The sequence below is a fragment of the Magnolia sinica genome, chromosome 19 (assembly GCF_029962835.1).
Source record: "Magnolia sinica isolate HGM2019 chromosome 19, MsV1, whole genome shotgun sequence".
Taxonomy (NCBI): Eukaryota; Viridiplantae; Streptophyta; class Magnoliopsida; order Magnoliales; family Magnoliaceae; genus Magnolia; species Magnolia sinica.
This window is the reverse complement of record NC_080591.1, coordinates 53,379,315-53,399,663: the sequence shown is the minus strand read 5'-3', so window position 1 is coordinate 53,399,663 and position 20,349 is coordinate 53,379,315. Positions and strand designations below refer to the sequence as shown.

The 20,349-nt window shown below is 40.8% G+C and overlaps 1 protein-coding gene across 5 annotated transcripts in view; it reads left to right on the top strand.

Annotated features, from left to right (window-relative positions):
- Positions 1-20,349, top strand: part of LOC131234292 (uncharacterized) — a 56,518-nt gene that overhangs the window by 22,394 nt on the left and 13,775 nt on the right. For 4 of the 5 annotated variants that reach the window (XM_058231056.1, XM_058231055.1, XM_058231059.1 and 1 more), the window contains 3 exons: positions 3,705-3,764; positions 3,880-3,962; positions 19,670-19,820. In XM_058231056.1, coding sequence (XP_058087039.1) covers positions 3,705-3,764; positions 3,880-3,962; positions 19,670-19,820 — 294 coding nt within the window. The remainder of the gene's footprint in view (positions 1-3,704; positions 3,765-3,879; positions 3,963-19,669; positions 19,821-20,349) is intronic. The other variant, XM_058231057.1, reaches the window with a different exon arrangement.

Below are 20,349 nucleotides of genomic sequence, written 5' to 3'. Positions count from 1 at the left end.
CAGCTCCTCAATTGTCGCCTATCCACAAGGACGGCACTTGTGGTTGGCGCTTTCTTCGTTGGTATACCTTGAATGCGCTTGTGTCCGCATCAGATATTGTACATTTGTGAGAGAGAATCTAGTCATGTGGAAGAGCAAGAAGCAGAGTGGCCCTGATTTAGTGTTGAAGCAAAGTGCAGAGCAATGGTTCATACCTCCTATGAGTCTATGAGGATCAAGAAATTGTTGCAAAAAATGTGATTTGCAATACGCCTACCTATGCAGTTATTTTGTGACAATTAGGTTGCTTTATACATAGCAAACAATTCAGTCTATCTCAAAAGAACTAAACACATCGAAGTCGACTGTCACTTCATACGTGTGAAAGTTTCTAGTGGCGAAATCTCTACTTTATATGTTCGATCTCAGGACCAACTTCTTGATGTGTTTACCAAGGCTCTTTGTTCCACTCTAGCTACACACACATATTCCAAGCTTGCCTTGGATAATATCTATGCTCTATACATTCTCTCTTTCTTTATACATTCTCCTCTTCTCTCTTTCTTTTTCTCTATTCCATCTCTTTTTCAACTATTTTACATCCATGAAAACATATATACTAGAATTGTACCTTCATCCGAATTGCTGCATTTTGATGACATCTAAAATGAGGATCCAGTCAGGCTCCTATATGATAGCATTCGCCATGCAGAAAGTAATAAACAAGTTAAAAGATTTGGTTCAACATCTTGATATTGACTTCCACATTTTATGTAGTGAAGCCTCAGAGGTCATACGCAGTCTTGAATGGCTTCAACCCCGGCTTTGGAGTTTAAATACTAATTTACTGAGATTAACTTGTGTAAAAAGTGCTTAATCCTGAAATTTGGGTTTGTTCTATTGGCATTTTATCAAATGGATGCCCCAAAAATTTCTGGACTAGATGATACTAGGCGTTCAAACTTTGGACCTTTTTCTGGACCATTCCCTATTATTTTCTAAACCATCTATGTGGCCATGTGCAATGGAGACCAAGAACTGCTCGGTTAGGAGTAACTGAGTAAATTGGTTCAAGTTGGAGGTTCTAAAAGGGCAAGGGTAATGCCAAGAAGGACAGGGGTGGAGGTAGCATAAAAGAATTGATGACATGTGGTTTCACAGGTTATGGTCCTTGATAGAGTGGAATGATGGCACACAATTCATGTGGTCGACCCCAATTAGTTGCGATAAGGCTTGGGTGATGATGATCTATTTGTAGGCACATTGATTGTAGGGTTAGGAGCTTCTAATCTCGAAGATCTTTGGGGAATCCTCCTTCCATAGTGCCCAGCGAGTCAATGCTCTAGATCACCAAATCATGGGCCCAACTATGTTGTGTTGGGACCATCAGGATGCTAGGCATGTCCTAATCTATAATGTATTAGAACCTGGTAATTCCTTGGTTCCATACATGAACTGTTGGCTTGCGCTGTTGACATGTGCTACTTGCCTCATGTGGATGGAATAGGATCTATACATGTAAAATTAGCAAACCCTTTGATTATCATTCTAAATCAAGTTCATGGATATAGTAGTGCAATGCTGGTGTGGTCTAGATCTTAGCATCACCAATCTTGGTGCCCTGGCATGTTAATTTTCAATGACCGTCTGTTACATGGAACAACCATTCGTATGAAATACTTGCTAGACGAAAGGAAAATCCTTCCTATATGGACTGTAAGTTTCAGCTTGACCATTGCGTATGAAGATAATTAAATGAAGAAGACCTTTTCTTTTGTTTGTTGGCTCCATCCATTGCTGGTAGCAGCAAGATTTTTGTTGGTGCAACTAAGCCTTTTTTTTTCCCCCTCATCTGCCATGCCTATAAGAGAGACAAATAAGTAGAATGAGAATTTGAAAATCATTTTAGGCAAAACTAATGCAGATGTTGTTTCATGCACGAGTAGGGCACCAGGAAAAAGACTCATATGAAAAAAAACGAAGCTAATAACCTATTTGGATTGGTGGAAACCAAAACGTGGGCATGGTAATCCAAATGTTGCATCAGAAGAAAGGGAATTGTGTGGAAAAGAATCCATGTTAACCTATTTGTTTTAGCACACGTGATTTCCATGGACATGTTAAAAGGTCTACGGTCAAAAAGCGAGGAAATGGAAATCACCCTTTTTCACGGAAAACTGTGGAAATGTAAATTGATTTGCACAACTAAAAGTGTTGTCAATTCTCAAAATAGGGGAAAATGTCACATATGAGGCAATCGATTTCACTTTTTCATAAACAATGGTGTTTCATAAGGGCAATGGTTGGCACCCTAATAGAGCCATTGTAAGAGAACTGTTTTATTTTGATGAGTGCAGGCAAAACGGTGTTAGAAAATTGTGCAGGTGCTGCACTCTGATTTGCTTGTTCTAGACCCAAAGGGAAGAGCATAGTGGTGCTCATGAGGGCAAGGGTTTGCTCCCTGATAGAGCCATTGGAAGAGAATTGCTATATTATGATGAGTGCATTAAGTATACCTGATAGACTTTTAACAAAGTCTAAGAGCACCATTATGCTCTGCCTGAGCTCTTCATGAAGGTTGGAAGGGGAGCACCATGAGTTCAAAGCAAGTTGGGTGATGTGCCCTTGACAAAGCCCTTACCAGAAGTAGATGGAGAAGTGATTGTTCTTAGGAAGGGATGGATGCATCCTACAAGCATCCCTGTGCAAGGGATGAAAGGGAATCAATTATAGTTTAGAAGTCAAGGGGATCTTCTTCCTATCATGGACTCCAATTTGTCCTTAGTTTGTCATGGGAGAACCTTCTGCTTCTCAGAATAAGAGGAAATGGCTTGGATTCAATCCCCTTCTCTCCACATTGGAGTCCTATAGGTAAGCAACCTTCCCCAAGAAGAAGATAGAAAAGTAGAAGACGGAAACTTATGGTAGAAGTTGCTCTGCACATTTGTGGCTTGTGAGAATGCTATGCATTTTTTTGGATTCCCTTGCCTATGGTAGAGGTGCGAGGGAAGGTCTCCTTGATGATCACATGCATGGTTACATGCTAGAGAGGGGTTTTCCTGAGAGGCTCGATATCCTGGATTATGTTGAGACTTATAGCTCCCACAGAGGGAAGACAATGGTCTATCAGGTTTCCTGGCATGGTAGGGGAGGATTGTCCATATCCCAGCCTCGGACATGTCAAGGAGTGATTGGTTCTTCTTGAAGGGAATCCCCTCCTAAAAGAGTACATGGGAAAGCCCACTTTGAGGAAAGTTAGTCCCTGTTAGGACGAATTGCAGCAGCTATGTCTGCCCTTCAAAATGGATTAACGGCAAGAGACTAGCTGGCCATCTTGTGGATGTGGTTGCCGCCTTGTGCCTGTTCGGAAAGTCCCCATTCATAGCAAGAGTGTACGATACATGCTCACCACAGCTGCTTCCATGTAGTTAGGTTCTGTAGTTGCTTGTCAGCCATGTCATACATGATAAATCGCACTGGGTACTTTTAAACTTTTATGCAGATATTTCTGCTTCCTTATATATATATTTTTAAAAATTTGTACGAAGATCTGTGTTGGATCTACTTTTGTAGGATTGGGTATGTTACATAAGCATACCCTGTGATGTTTTCCTTCAGAAGAAAAGAAAAGAAAGTGCATGTAATATCAAGTCTAGAATTTCAGATGGTTGGTTTTGAGTTCTCATATGAAGTTTCGGTAGCTGACTTGCATTTTCTTTCTGAAGGTGGGGCACTCTATTGGTTCACATATATCTCTTGAAATTTTTAAGAGATTACCGCAAGAGGTATATGGCTATCCATTTATGTTGGTTGTATATTTTTTTGATGTGGCTAGTCTGATAACTTGATATATGATTAGAGCTCACAAGTGAATCAAAAAATCTTTTTGGGTTTTTGCAGGTGAAATATACTGTCGGGCTTTACCCATTTTTGGCAATGAGCAAGGAATCCAGAGTGCAGTCGATGCTTGTGAAGATTACGGCGTAAACTTCTTTTTCTTTATGAGCAACATCATCATCTACTTTTTCAGTATTTTTCCTTCTTGACTTTTCTAAATAAGATGGTGGTATGCTTCTACTTGTTCAATACCATGTCTTCTTGCCCTTGTGTTGATGGTAGTTCATTTTAACATATATGAGATCCTTTTTTGGGTTTCTTATTTTTGTACTAACGTGATTATCCCTAGGCACTTTCCTTTTTTTTATCTTCTCATAGGGAACAAAGGGGACTTTGGAGCTTGTATAGCCATACATAAGAAAACACCTCTATTGAACTCCCAAAAGGATCTGTTTGGAACAGGGTTATGGGTATCCAACGTTATATTTTTTTCAACTTCATGATCAATGTTGTCAAAATTTTAATATTTCTGGAAACTAGTGTTTCAGAGTATCAGTATGGTTACATGTCACAATGACTTGGGATACGGAGACATGCATCGATATAGTCAATGATATCACAGATACCAGGTAAAATATTGCTGTCCAAGGGAAAGATTGGGAAAAAGGTTGAATTTTTCAGTGAAACTTTAGGAGATGTTAAAAGACATGTTTACACACCTTCAAAATATTACAAAAAACAACTATACATAATATGTTTTCATTTTATAGGGGCTTAAGCGATGCGCTGTCGGACAAAAGCAATGCGATTATATCCAAAATGAGTTCATATCATTTAAATAGCACTAAAGCAGACAATGCATGGAAAATTTGCAGCCAATCGATAGATCAACCAACACATGAGGATATAAGTTTTCCACATTAATCAAGACTCAACAACATAGTTTTTCAAAATAAGTATATATTTTTATTCATAATAAAAATATTATTTTGGAGAAAACGAAAACATGTGGCCAAATTGATAGATCCACAATGATTCATTGATATATCAAATATCCACACTTGCAATCTCATTTTAAGGGATAAAAATGGAGGAAATTAGGATTTTACCAATTTCCTCCATTTTTAACCACTTAAAATTTGATTCTTTTTTACCTCAAATCCATGTCAATGTGTGAGAATCATGCATAGTGATGCAGGACATGAAATTCAAATATGATGTGTGAGATTTTAGGCTTAAGATCACGTTACTTAAGAAACAATTACACAAATTCTATATCCCACATGAAAGTCCAAACATTCAATCAAGGGGAATCTATGCGGGTCTAGGCCTACACACATTAGGGCTGGATCAATAAAAATTATGAACCAAACGATACTCAAAGATAAGAAATAATCATCCACGCATGCACAGTAATCAGTCCCTAATCCAAGGGATTCACCAATTTCAACTTAAGGAACCTTAGGGGTGAGAAAATGGGCAAATAAATTAAGGATAATGCAATTTAGGGTTATGGTTTATGAAAATAGGTATGAAAAGAGGGAAAATAAGGAGAAGAACCTGAACCGAAGAAAGTCCACGCGTGCGGACAGCGGTAGGGCCAGGCACACGTGCGCACGAGCCTGGCCGCATGTGCGAGTAGGGCCTGATTTCCGAAACGGACTCCTTGGCTTTGGTCGGCCAGGGGGGGTCTTCAAAACCTCCAAGTTTCGTGACGATCTGATGTACGGTTTGTGCGCCGTGCTCCGTTGAAGTTTCGGCCCTCCTATAGGGCCAGATTCTGAAAACTGGCTGTAGGAAGAAGAACGATTGAAAAAACTGGTGGATCCGAAGCAAGGACGATTGTAGAAAGTGAGAGATATGAATGGAAGAGGATAGGGATGGATGGGGATAGATGTGGCTTCGCACCATGGTAGTTAGCCCTTCGAAAAGGGAGGGTTTCGCACCCACTTGAATTTTTCCACAACTCAGAAACTCAGAGAGTAGAAAAAAACTTGCAGGAATTTTTTATTAAACTTCAATGACTTAAAAGAACTACAAGGGGTGCCTATTTATAGGAAAACTGTATACCCCAAAAACTCGCGCCATGTGCGCAACCTATTACTTGGCGATTAAGTAAACTAAAATAAAAACTAATCAAAGAAATCTAAAGCGTTCATGATATTCTAAATAACAAAAATAATCAAAACTTAAAATATGAAATCAATCCGACTAGTGGGCCACGATCATGAGATCCCATGATGGGCTTTACTTGGCTATCAAGCCTACTCTCTTGAACCAAAACTTCGTTTTCTAACAACGAGGCCCTCCTTGGACGTTGTCATCGAGACAGATTGACGGTGGGGCCCTCCTTGCGTACGTGCGTGGGGGCAGTGTACGTGCGCGTGATGTCCCCATCAATTCTCCTCGGCTGCGAAGATTTTGCCACTAACGAAATAAAACTCCTGAACCGCTCCAGGATGTCAGGATCAAGTCTGAAATTCCTCCTCAGTGAGCCACATGCTGTCTGAAGCTGGGCGTGACTTTTATTTAACCAGGTACTTCTGAAACCCGCCGTCCGACGTTGAAACTATCTGATGGTCCATGATATTCTCTATTTCCTCTCTGGGTGTGTGAATGTTAGATATGGGAGGTAGAGGTTGGGAAGAAAGGTCAGGAAGAGTAGGTATGGGAGGTAGAGGCTGGAAAAATGGGTCGGAACGGGTAAGTATGGGACGTAGAGGCTGAGAAAAAAGGCCAGGAAGAATAGGTATGAGTGGTAGAGGCTGGAAAAATGGGTCGAGACGCGTAAGTATGGGATGTAGAGGATGGGAAAATGGGTCGGGAGGGGGCCATAAATCAAGGGAAAGGTCTGTGGAATCAGGATGGTTAGGTGAAAGGCTGGACAATGCATCAATGACCCCTTGAAATGCAACTAGATCCTCTACATTGAATGTGGAACTAATTCCCATGGAGGGTGGAAGATTTGTCACATACGCATTGAGACCATTTCGTTTTATAATTTTGAATGGTCCAGCGCTATGCGTGTGTAATTTTCAAACGGTTCCCTGAGGGTACCGCTCTAGCCTGATGCGGGTCATCACAGTCCCTTACACTGAATTCCTTAAAACATTTATGTTGGTCTGCAGAAAATTTGTAATGCTCATTACTAGTAGTGATCTTTTGCTTGATTTCTTGATGCCATGAATGAATGTGATGCGTAAAAGACTTTGTAGGCTCTAACGGCCTATGGGACAGTGACATGGGGACAAGATCAATAGGTTCCCAGGTTTATAACCAGTAACGACTTCATAAGGACTGAGACTTGTGGACCTATCGACAAAACTATTAAACGCAAACTCGGTTGTAGGTATTACGATGTCCCATGTTTTGGTGTGCTCTATATTCCTCCCAGGTGGAGACTCATCCAATAGATCATCAGGAAAGACATCACGGAACTCATCCATTACCAGAATGGCCTCAGTGGGTAACTCTACACTAGCCTCTGGTGCACCCTCTCTAGCCACAAGGCCGTGCATGTTGTACCACTCAAAATAGTGGTCTTGATATCCCTCATGGGGTGGGTGCACGGGTGCATGCCCATGACTGATTCCTTGGCCAACTCCATTCATTGGTCTATCCTCCTGGCCACCTGCCTGAGATTGGACATTTACCTCAATGGTGGGGTTTGTCCCGACGGAGGCCTTTAGTTGGGCAATGCTCACCTCAAATTGGTTAAAGCGTTGGTCTATATGTTGTTTCCAGCGCTTACCCAAAGACTCGATTTGCTGGGATAGTTTGTTTAGTGAATCTTGCAATCGTTCCATGTTTAGTGTTGGGTGCAAACCAACCACGACCCGTACGTGGGGGCATACGACCGCTGATCTAAAATGATCTCTCCAAATGGATGAACGGTGTGGATATAATAAATACATTATTTTGGGGCCAATGTAACTTTGATCTCCTTTGAACTGTTTGTACAACTCAGCTCGAGGATCCTCAGCGCCATCTTTATGGACGGAAACGGATTGGCTACTCCCCCTGCCACTGGGGGCCCCATCTTGATATATGTGTTTCATCCATTCCGTCCATCTATTTTTCTAGATCAATTTATGTTGTTACACAGAAAATGAGGTATATCCCAGTCTCAAGTGGACCACATTACAGGAAACAGTTCTGAATGAACTTCGACTATTAAAAATTTTTTGGGGACCATAAAAGTATTGGATCAAGTTGATCTTTGTTTTTGCCCTTCATTTGGGTCTTTATGACCTAATCAACAGATTGGATGTCAAATAAACAGTACAGTAGGCCTTAGGAGGATTTAAATGATGGATATCCAATCGCTATTGTTTTCGTGTGGTGTGGTCCCCCTGAGATTTATATCCCTCTCATTTTTGGGGTAAAGACCTAAAATGATATTTAAAAATGGATGAACGGAATGGATGAAACACATACATCTTGGTGGGGCCCACAGAGCACCGACCACCAGGGGAGTAGCCAATTCGTTTCCTTCACGGACGTGGATTTCTTGCGAAAGTCTCTGCAGGAAGTTCCTGCGCTGGAAACTTAGGTGTGCCCCACCATCGAAAACTTCCTAAGGTCCATTGTGACCATCCAACCCATTGATAAGTTCACACATACTTGGATGAAAGGAAAACACAAATATTAGATTGATTGAGAAATTTTTTTGGCCCACAATTTTTAATGGTCAATAACTACTATTTTGTGTGGAGTAGAACACATCTACCTGAAATTTGTAATGTCTCATTTTTTAGGCCAACCCTTAAAATAAGGTTGCAAAACCAATGGACGATGTAGATATGTCGTGCATGCATCAAGGTGGGCCTTATTGTTTTCGACGGTAGCATCAATTCCAACTATTTTCACTTGCGTGGTCCACATAAGTTTGAATGAAGGGAAAAAACAATTATCAGCTTGATCCAAAACTTTTGTGGTCACTAATGGTCAATCACCATTGTTTCTTATGGTATGGTCCCCCTGATTATTAGATCTGCTTCATTTTTTGGATGATGTCCTAAAATGAAATGGAAAAACGGATGGACGGGGTGGATATTGAATACACACATCATTGATAGGTATGTTTTCTAATTTCTAATGTATCTTTTGCTTTTAAATGCATTGGTTATGTTTTCATACACATCTTTATACAATTATAAATGTTATGCATCATATTTGAATATATTTACCTTAGTTTAATCAGATAACGCATAACTTAGGACCTTATACAAGGGAAATTTATTATGTGCACTTCTTTCTTGAGATTTTATGATTTAAAAGTGTGTATTAAGGTCTTTTAAAATAATTCTTGAAGTTTCATAAAAAAAATCAACTGTTTTGCTAATGTTTCCCCATGTTTCCCAAAAAGTGCGATAAATTACGCGATACAAACGATATATCCTGTGCGATAACCAATACGTATCTGTATCCCAAGGTTGCGATACATTGCGCATACTGATATTTCGAACACTGATTACAGTCTTACTTGGATGAAGTAAAAATAGAGAACTGTTAGTCTAAATCTGATCTAAAACTTTTGTGGGCCCACGAATGTATGAACGGACATTCAATCCTCATTGTTTTCAGTCGTGCGACGCGGTCCACTTGAGTTTTGAATCTACCTCATTTTTGGGCCCATGTCAAGGTATTTAAAATCGGTTATGTAATGGTCATAACTGTTATGCGTTACAGGGTCAAAACGGCCATTACAGAAAAAACATGTCATAACAGACCATAGCGGTCCCGTAACAGTCCTATAACGGTCCTATAACTGTTTTTTCTAAAAACAAAAAAGGATTGTAACGACTGATACGGGGGCCATAACGGTTGTTACGACCCGTACCATAACAGTGACAGTGGTGGCCGTTACCGTTTTGGAACACCTTGGCCCATGTTCTAAAATGATATGGTGAAACGGATGGATGTGATTGATTTCTCACTAGGATGACAGTAGGCCGCACTTGTTTGAGTGGGATACACAAGTCTTGTGTGAGAAAGGCATGCAGACAGGGTACTACCAATACCTAACTGGAGTCGGATAGTCCTGTAAGGGGATCTATGGGGCCCATCGTGATGTATGTTTTTTATCCACGTCGTCCATTCATTTTGAAAATTTATTTTACTTGATGAGCCCAAAAATGAGACAAATCAAATGCTCAAGTGGACCACAACATAGGAAATAGTGGGGATTGACTGCCACTGCTGAAAACCTCTTTAGGGCTACAAATTTTTTGGATTAAGCTAATATGTTTTCCCTTCATCTAGGTATATGTGACCTTATGAACAGGTTTAAGTGGCAAAAAAACATCACGGTGGGCCCTAGGAAGGTTTCAACGGTGGGGTTCATTGTCACCATTGCTTCTTGTGGTGTGGTCCACTCGTGCCTTCGATCTACCTCCTTTTTGGGATCATGCCCTAAAATGATATGTGAAAATGGATGGACAACTTGGATAAAACTAGTGCTGTACACGAGCTGAACGGAGTCGATCTTGGCCCAACTCGGCTCGGCTCGGCCAATAGGCTACCCCAGCTCGAACCCGGCTCGATCCTCGAGCTTGACTGGCCAGTTTGGCTTGGCTCAGTCGCAGCTCGGGCCAACTCGAGTCGAGTTCAAGCTGAGCTTGAGCTCGATCTTTCGAGCCGAGTTCGAGTTCGAACTTACGAGTTGAGTTCGAGTTTAGGTTTTATGGTTTTTAATATATATATATATATATATATATAATACATAATATATAATTTATTTAAATATATAAATATTTACAAAATATTTATATTAAGTGAACCTGATCCAAGTCGAATCGATTCGAACCAAGTCAAGTTGAGCTCGGTCTAGCTCGGAATTAGCTTGGGATTTTTTCGAGCTAAAAAAATTAGCTTAACTCAGCTCGAACCCAGTTTCGAGCCAAGTTGAGTTGAGCGAGTTAATCGAGCTAACTCAGTTCGTGTATAACTCTAGATAAAACCAATAGATCACAGTGGGCCCCATAGAGTCCTTGACAGGCTCATTCATCTCTAGCTAGGTGCAGTGGGGTAATAAGAGCGTCACTTGGGTGCGACCTCGGGACCAGGTGTGTGAGACCTTGACCATAGGGCCCACCTTAATGTATGAATTTTATATCCATGCCGTCCATATGTTTTTCTAGCTTATTTTAGGCCATTTTCCTAAAACTGAAGCAGTACAAATTTTAAGTGGACCATGAGATAGGAAACAATGGTCATTGAACGCCTACCATTAAAAACTTGCTAGGGCCCACCGTAATGTTTTATTGACCATCAAACCCATTGATAACGTGTCATAGACCTGGAGGACAATAAAAAACAAATGTCAGCTTGATCCAAAATTTGTGGCCCACCATAAGTTTTTAATGGTCAATTACCATTGTTTCCTATGGTATGGTCCACTTGAGATTGGGATCTACTTCATTTTTGGGATCATGCCCTAAAATGATCTGGAAAAATAGATGGATGGTGTGGATATACAATACATACATCAAGATGGGCCCCACGGTCAAGGCCGAATCATGTTGGGTAAAGCCGTGCATGACCTAATCTACTCTCTTTACTTAAATATCAAACTTTTGTATTCGTCATCAGATCTAACCAGACCCTTCGATTGATGGTTGATATACAAGGTAATGCATTCTTTTTGCAATTTTTTTTAATACCTAAATATGCAAATATATTTAGGCATGTCCTGAAGTTTTCATTGAAAAATTTCACCATTTTCCCATTGTTTTCCCCCTTTTCCCAGCATTTCCGATTATCAACGATAACAATATTATATCTTAATCTCTAGCCAGCGAAACTTGTAGCGATACCAACAACACGAACACTGTGTATACCTATGCTAAAATCCTTAATCTGTTACCAAAATTTGATGCAGGACATGTGATCTAACCATTTGGATGTAGGAGATTATTAATGGATTAATCAAAGTAAGTCAAATATAATAACATGCCATTCTACCATGATTAAAAGACCATTCTACCATGATTAAAAGAGTAACAAATGGATAATAAAATTCAGATTTACATTAAATCACAATCCCACACAAGCATAAACCACATAAGCATGGAAATCTAAGGCCCAATGAGAGATTGAAACTCTCATGTTAGCATAGGTATGGTTCCAAGTCAATGGGCAAATTTGTGCAATTCTAGGGTTACGGCCCGTTTGGGAGCGTGGATTCAGAACCCCCTGAATTTGAAATCCTCTTATTGTGTTTGGCATCCTAGATTGGGAATCAACTTTAATCCGAAAGTAGCCATGCATGGTATATTTATAGGGGTTTGAATTTTATTACTAAATTAACTTTAGCATCTCTAATTAGTGAACGTATGTAATGTTTAACACAATGGTTGTAATAAGCCCACTAAAATATATACTTTGCCCGAAAATGATGAAATTCCCAAGTCTCGGATGGGCCACAAGCACAAGATCATGTCTGAGTGACTAACCAACAATTTTTAACTGTTGATTTATATGGACAATGGTTGGACGGCGTTGATCATCATATTAAAGTAATTATAGTGATGCAATTGATAATCTAGTTGTTTTGGAATATCACCATGTGCCCAATAGTTTAATAGTCTAGTGACACACATATTACACATGCAACTATTGGAAGGATTTTAGATGTAATCCGAGCTCTCACCGTGGATTCCAAACCCTCTCTTTGAGGGGATTTGAAACCCCCAGTTACTTTATGGTGCCCAATAACTAGGGGATTTGAAATCCCCCCAAATCCATGGTGCCAAATGACCCCTTAGGGTTTCAAGGGATTTTGGGAATTTTGGGGAAAATGGGAGATTTAGGGTTCGGGAATTAAGGATTTAGGGTTTCGTAGGGAATTGGGGGATTAGGGTTTCGTAGGGAATTGGGGATTAGGGTTTTAGGCTAGCGTTTTTTGGATAGGGATTGAAGAAATGGAGGAAAATGAAGGGAAGGGGCTGACTGTACGGTCGTACAGCCCCATCCATACGTGTGGGGCTGGTGGTGACGGGTTGGGTTTAGTGGAGTGATGGCTAGAAAAAGATGGATTTAGGCAACGGGTTTAGATTTAGAAGGAAAAGGTAAAGGGATTTAGGATTTATAGAAGAAAAGTGGTAGGGAAGAAGGATTTGAGAAGAAATTAGAATAAAAAAAGTACCTTTTATAAGAGAATAAGATAGAGATGAAAAGGATAGCTCGGCTTCACACCTTTGGATTCACACCAAATAGTCTCTTGTCACAAGAGAATCTCAAATTACATGAGAGAGATCTTTTTCAAGCAAAAGAGTTGTTTTTCATTCCATCATTATGGGCTAGGGCTGGACATTCCCCCTATATAGTCTCAACATGTGTTTTGACAAAAATGCCCTCATCATACATCACGTCCCATGATACAATAAACTGAAAATAACTCATCCTAAACTATAAATGACCATAAAAAACATAAAATTAGCTAATCCTAGTATTAATGACCAAACTGATCAAGGAACACAATGATCCAACCGTCTGGTCGAAGGATCCACATGATCCAACGGTCCAATCGTCGTGTCCTTGCGATCCAATGGTCAAAACTCCCCAAATAGGCAACCCACGTGCATCTTCCTAGCGTAAGATGCATGATCATGCATGTGGGGTCTTCAAGTCCTCGGTGCAGTCCACCCAGGCCCATGTATAAGTTGTTGAGCCAAAGTGCAGGCTGGGCTACCCTCCTCCTCTAGTATTCTCTAAATGGTCGGATGTCCTCATCACAAAGTGATCCATGAGAGGCACAAACCATCAATGGTGTGCCCCACATTATGGATTACAAGCATGGTCCTCACAGAGCGAACAAAATATGGGGAAAAGTATCTATATATATAGGGAAAAGATACTATGCGCTCGACCTCACGATAGCTCCCGTGAGGTCGAGCTGTGTGGGCCCCACCATGATGCGTGTCGACCATCAACGCTGTGCATTTGATGGGTCCCCTCTAAATTATGGGATATCCCAAAAATCAGCCGTATACGGAACTCAGGTGGGCCATACCATCTAAAATCATGTGAAGACATCGTTAAAACATATAAAAGCACTTGGTGGGGCCCACCTGAGTTTTGAATGCTGCTGAAACTTGGTCTGAACCCTCATCCAAGTGGGACACACATAATGGATGGGCTGGATTTGCAAACCACATCTCGGTGGGCCCAAAAAATGATTATGAATATTTTAATGGTGCACGGCCCCTCCCCACTTCTGTATGTGGTGTGGCCCACACAAGTCACGGATTGACTTGATTTTTGAGACCTAGGCCCACGATGGAATGGTGCATCTGACTGATGGGGTAGATTTTCGAAACGCATCACGGTGGGGCCCACACAGCTCGACCTCATGGGACGGACTCGTGAGGTCGAGCACATAGTACCTTTTCCCATATATATATATATATAACACCAGTACAAGAGTTGTGCAAGATGGTGCAAATCAACAGTATGGGTACACCACAGGTGTACCATATACAATGCTTCTTTTTCACTATATTTTGCTAGATGCAATGGGTGTGCTCGTCGCTTTTCTTTTTTTCTTTTTTCCATGCTTAGAATTAATGCCTATTGATATTGAGGCATATCCATGAGCATCCATATATAACAAGATTAGTGATGCAGGACATGGAAAATTAAATATGATATGCAAGATTTCAGGCTTAGATCCTACCAATTCAGAAACAATCACACAAATTCCACGTCCCACATGAAAATCCAAACATTCAATTACAAAGGGGAATCTATGCGGGTCTAAGCCGACACAGGCTAGGACTGTACCAATCAAAATTATAAACCAAACGATGTCAAAGAGAAATAAAATCAACTACTCATGCATAAAAATCAGTCCCTAATCCAAGGGATTCTCTAATTTCAATTCAAGGAACCCTAAGGTGATAAAAAGAGGCAAATCAATTAGGGATCATGTAATCTAGGGTTAGGATTCATGAAAAATGGCTATGAGAGGATAAAAGAGGAAAAAAACCTGAGCCAAAAGATGATCCCGCGTGTGGACAACAACAATGGCCCAAACGGACGTGTGTGTGATACCGACCGCACGTGTGTGGGGCCCACTATTCAGAAAAAGGCCACCTTGGCCCTGGTCGGCTAGGGATGGACTCCAAAACCCCCAGATCTCAGCTCGATCCGATGTACGGTTTGTGCGTGATGCTCCGCTGAAGTTTCAGCTCGCCTGCAGGCCGAAATCTGGAAACCTGCTGTAATGAAAAAATCTGATGCAACAAAAGGACAAATTCGAAGTACGGATGGTGGGGGAAGATGAAAAAAGATGATGGAAAATGGGGGTGAATTGGGATCGATGTGGCTTCGCACCTCAGTAGTTAGCCCTTCGAAAAGGGAGGGATTCGCACCCACTTTTGAATTCTTCTACAACTCACGAAGAGCAGAAAAATAAAGCAGGAATTTTTTTTATTAACTTCAATGCATGAAAAGAACTACAAGGGGTGCCTATTTATAAGAAAATCCTATACCCCAAAACTCGCACCATGTGCGCAACCTATTACTTAGCGATGAAGTAAACTAAAATAAAAACCAAACAAAGAAATCTAAAGCGTTCACGATGTTCTAAATAATAACAATAAGCAAAACCTAAAATATGAAATCAATCCGACTAGCGGGCCATGATCATGAGATCCCATGATGGGCTTTTCTTGATTATCGAGCCCATTTTTTTGAACAAAAACTCCTTCTTCTAGCATGGGAGCCCTCCCCGGACATCGTCATCGTTCCAGATCGACGGTGGGGCCCTCCTTCGTGTGTACATGCGTAGGAGGCGGCGTGCGTGCGCGTGATGTCCCCATCAATTCTCCCCGGCTGCGAAGATTTCGCCACTGGCGAAATAAAACTCCTGAACCGCTTCAGGATGTCAGGATCAAGTCTCTGAAGCTCCTCCTCAGTGAGCCACGTGCTATCTGAAGCTAGGCGTAACTTCCATTTAACCAGATACTTCTGAAACTTGCCGTCTGACGTTGAAACTATTTGATGGTCCAGGATATTCTCTATTTCCTCTCTTGGTGTGTGAAGGTTAGGTATGGGAGGGAGAGGTTGAGAAGAAATGTCAGGAAGAATAGGTATGGGAGGTAGAGGCTGGGAAAATGGGTCAGGACGGGTAGGTATGGAACGTAGAGGTTGGGAAAATGGATCGGGAAGGGTAGGTATGGGAGGTAGAGGCTAGGAAGAAAGGTCAGGAAGAGTGGGTATGGGAGGTAGAGGTTGAGAAAATGGGTCGGGAATGGTAGGTATAAGATGTAGAGGTTGAGAAAATGGGTTGGGAGGGGTAAGTATGGGAGGTAGAGGCTGGGAAAATGGGTCGGGATGGGGCTATGGTTCAAGGGATAAATATGGGGAATCAGGATGGGTGGGCGAAGGGTCGGACAAAGTATCAGCTGTCTCCTGAAAAGTAACTAGATCCTCCATATCGAATGTGAAACTAATTCCCATGGAAGGTGGAAGATCTATCTCATACACATTGAGACCGTTTCTTTTTATAATTTTGAAGGGTCCAGCACTACGCGCGTGTAACTTACGAACGGCTCTCGGAGGGTACCGCTCGGGGTTGATGCGGACCATCACGGAGTTTCCAATATTGAATACTTTGAAACGTTTATGCTGGTCTGCAGAAATGTGCAATGTTCATTACTAGTTATGATCTTCTGCCTGATTTCTTGATGTCATGAATGAACGTGATGCGCAAAAGACTCTGTAGACTCTGACAACCTATGGGACAGTGACATAGGGACAAGATCAATAGGTTTCCTAGGTTTATAGCCAGTAACAATTTCACGAGGACTTAGACCTGTGGACTTATCGACGGAACTATTCAACGCAAACTCGGATGTAGGTATTACGGTGTCCCATGTTCTGGTGTGCTCTATATCCCTCCTAGGGGGAGATTCATCCGGTAGATCATCGGGAAAGATATCACGTAACTCATCCATTACCGGAATGGCCTCAGTGGGTAACTCTATACTATCCGCTGGTGCACTCTCTCCAGCCACAAGGCCGCACATATTGTACCCCTCAAAATAGTGGTCTTGATATGTCTCATGGGGTGGGTGCACGGATACACACCCATAATTGATTCCTTGACCAACTCCATTCATTGGTCTATCATCCAGGCCACCTGCTTGAGATTGGACATCTACCCCAATGGTGGGGTTTATCCTAGCGAAGGTCTTTAGTCGGGTAATGCGTACATCAAGCTGTTCACAGCATTAGTCTATTTCCAAGTGCTTAATCATAGACTCCAACGTCTGAGATATCTTGTTTAGTGACTTTTGCAATTGTTCCATGTTTAGTGTAGGGTGCCAACCACAATTCAACAATATAGTTGTCAAAATATAAGATTTTTTTTTTAAATTATTATTATTATTATTATTATTTCTTTTTTCAGAAACAACCTAGTTTCGAAAAACGAAAAAGGAAAGTTTCTAAGAAAAACAAATTAGGAAAGTTTCTATATAATAATAATAAAAAAAAAAGTTTCTAAAAAGACAAATTAGGAAAGTTTCTAAAGAAAAACAACTTAGTTTCTAAAAACGAAAAAGGAAAGTTTCTAAAAACAAATTAGGAAAGTTTCTAAAGAAACAAATTAGGAAAGCTTCTAAAAAAACAAAGTAGAAAAGTTTCTAAAAAACAACAACAACCTAGTTTCTAAAAAAAAGAAAAAGGAAAGTTTCTAAAAATAGAAAGTAAGTTAGTTTCTAAAAAGAAAAAGGAAAGGAAATTAGTTTCTAAAAACAGATTAAGAAAGTTTCAAAAAAAAATTAAAAAAAAAAAAAAAACAGAAAAGGAAAGTTTCTAAACCTAGAAATAGAAAGCTAAGTTAATTTCTAAAATAATTCAAATAAGGGTATAACAAAAAATTTCAGCAGCTTATGTTAGGGTTTATGGACCTCTAAACAACCATATATGATGAGAATTGATGCGTAATGGACATAAACAACCAAACCCTAAACATGTAATGAATTCCCCTACAAGAACCCTAGGCTTTGATACCAAATTTGATGCAGGACATGGAAAATTAAATATGATATGCAAGATTTCAGGCTTAGATCCTACCAATTCAGAAACAATCACACAAATTCCACGTCCCACATGAAAATCCAAACATTCAATTAAAAAGGGGAATCTATGCGGGTCTAAGCCGACACAGGCTAGGACTGGACCAATAAAAATTATAAACCAAACGATGTCAAAGGGAAATAAAATCAACTACTCATGCATAAAAATCAGTCCCTAATTCAAAGGATTCCCTAATTTCAATTCAAGGAACCCTAAAGTGATAAAAAGAGGCAAATCAATTAGGGATCATGTAATCTAGGGTTATGATTCATGAAAAACGGTTATGAGAGGATAAAAGAGGAAAAAAAAACCTGAGCCAAAAGATGATCCCGCGTGTGGACAGCAACAATGGCCCAGACGGACGTGTGTGTGATACCGGCTGCACGTGTGTGGGGCCTACTATTCAGAAAAAGGCCACCTTGGCCCTGGTCGGCCAGGGATGGACTCCAAAACCCCCAGATCTCAGCTTGATCCGATGTACGGTTCGTGCGTGGTGCTCCGCCGAAGTTTTAGCTCGCCTGCAGGCCGAAATCTGAAAACTTGCTGTAATGAAGAAATATGATGCAACAAAAGGACAAATTCGAAGTACGGATGGTGGGGGGAGATGAAAAAAGATGATGGAAAATGGGGGTGAATTGGGATCGATGTGGCTTCGCACCACGGTAGTTAGCCCTTCGAAAAGGGAGGGATTCGCACCCACTTTTGAATTCTTCCACAACTCATGAAGAGAGCAGAAAAATAAAGCAGAATTTTTTTTTATTAACTTCAATGCATGAAAAGAACTACAAGGGGTGCCTATTTATAAGAAAACCCTATACCCCAAAACTCGCACCATGTGTGCAACCTATTACTTGGCGATGAAGTAAACTAAAATAAAAACCAAACAAAGAAATCTAAAACATTCACGATGTTATAAATAATAACAATAAGCAAAACCTAAAATATGAAATCAATCTGACTAGCGGGCCATGATCATGAGATCCCATGATGGGCTTTTCTTGATTATCGGGCCCATTTTTTTGAACAAAAACTCCTTCTTCTAGCATGGGAGCCCTCCCTGGACATCGTCATCGATCCAGATTGACGGTGGGACCCTCCTTCGTGTGTACATGCGTAGGGGGCGGCGTGCGTGCGCGTGATGTCCCCATCAATTAGGGTATGCTTGGTGTGATCAGTCCTTCATGGAAATGGATTAGGGTCTGTTTGGATGTTTCCACTTCCCGAGCAGATGGAATGCACTACATCTAAATCATGAGTGAGATTTAGAGGGGACTTGCCATTCTTATTTCACTTATGAATTGGGGCAGCAAAGTGGAAAAAGGGGTAGCCTGCTCAGTGCCATTCTTATTTTCCATCGCCAAGATTTTGAAAATCTCGCAATATTGTCACGATAATATCACTTAATAAAAATTCCAAGATAATACTGTGAGATTTTCAGCTCTCGGTGATATTTATGATGATGAACAACAAGAGTGTTGTATCTACTGAAACTGGCAAGCAAACTGTGGTTTGGCTCTACAACTATATGGGCCCTTAGATTTGATCCTCAGTGGATCCTTAGGATGCCAGGAAAGTTTATGCATTATATGCAAGCATTTAATGTGGCAGCTTTCAATAATTATGCATGCTTTTCCCAATATCCAAGCCATCCACCAATGTTTTTAGTTTATATATTTTTTTTCCTTGTCTTTTCTTATGGTGAATTTCTCATGACTTGGTTGTTGTTACTCGGTGCTACTTAATTCTACTAGGTTTTGAATTTCAGGTTCCAAGTTCTCTGCACTGCTGTTAGTTCCATCTTAGCTTTAATTGGTTTGCTTCCAAATTGGGCTTCTGGGTTTTTGGTGAGGAAACTTGTGGGTGGACGGTCATGGTCTGCTACAGCAGTTGAGGCCACATGCACTCACCTGTTGAAGGTGATGCTTTTGCCCTTCCGTATTATATCGATGCAGCAGATGCTTGAGCCAAAATCTGGCTCCATACAAGTGTATAGATCTGTTACTCTGTGCCAGTTCTTATCTCATTGACAATGTTCCTACACTCATGGAACTGGACCTGAATTATCTGTAAGAGAAATTCAAAAGTTACTTGCAAGTACGATCTTAAATCTTACACTTCGATGAGTGGTGCAAGATCTGGACTGTTCATTAAGTGGCTCTACCATGTATGTGCTACGATCTGAAATCAGGATGGTATGGTCACAGGTCACCACATGGGCCACGTGTGTATGAAAGAAAATGGATGGTTTAAAAGAATTGGGGCTGTTCCATATTCAATGTGCAGATGTCCCACTGGATGACCAAACTTAGTTGCAGGTTCCTTCTAACATGGTGCTGCTTCCGCCTTGAATCGCATGTCAGACTCGTGCTTCCACGTCCTACCTGTTTATACTTGAAACATTTTGAAACATATACTTCTCGCTTCTGCACCCGAATCTGTTGCACC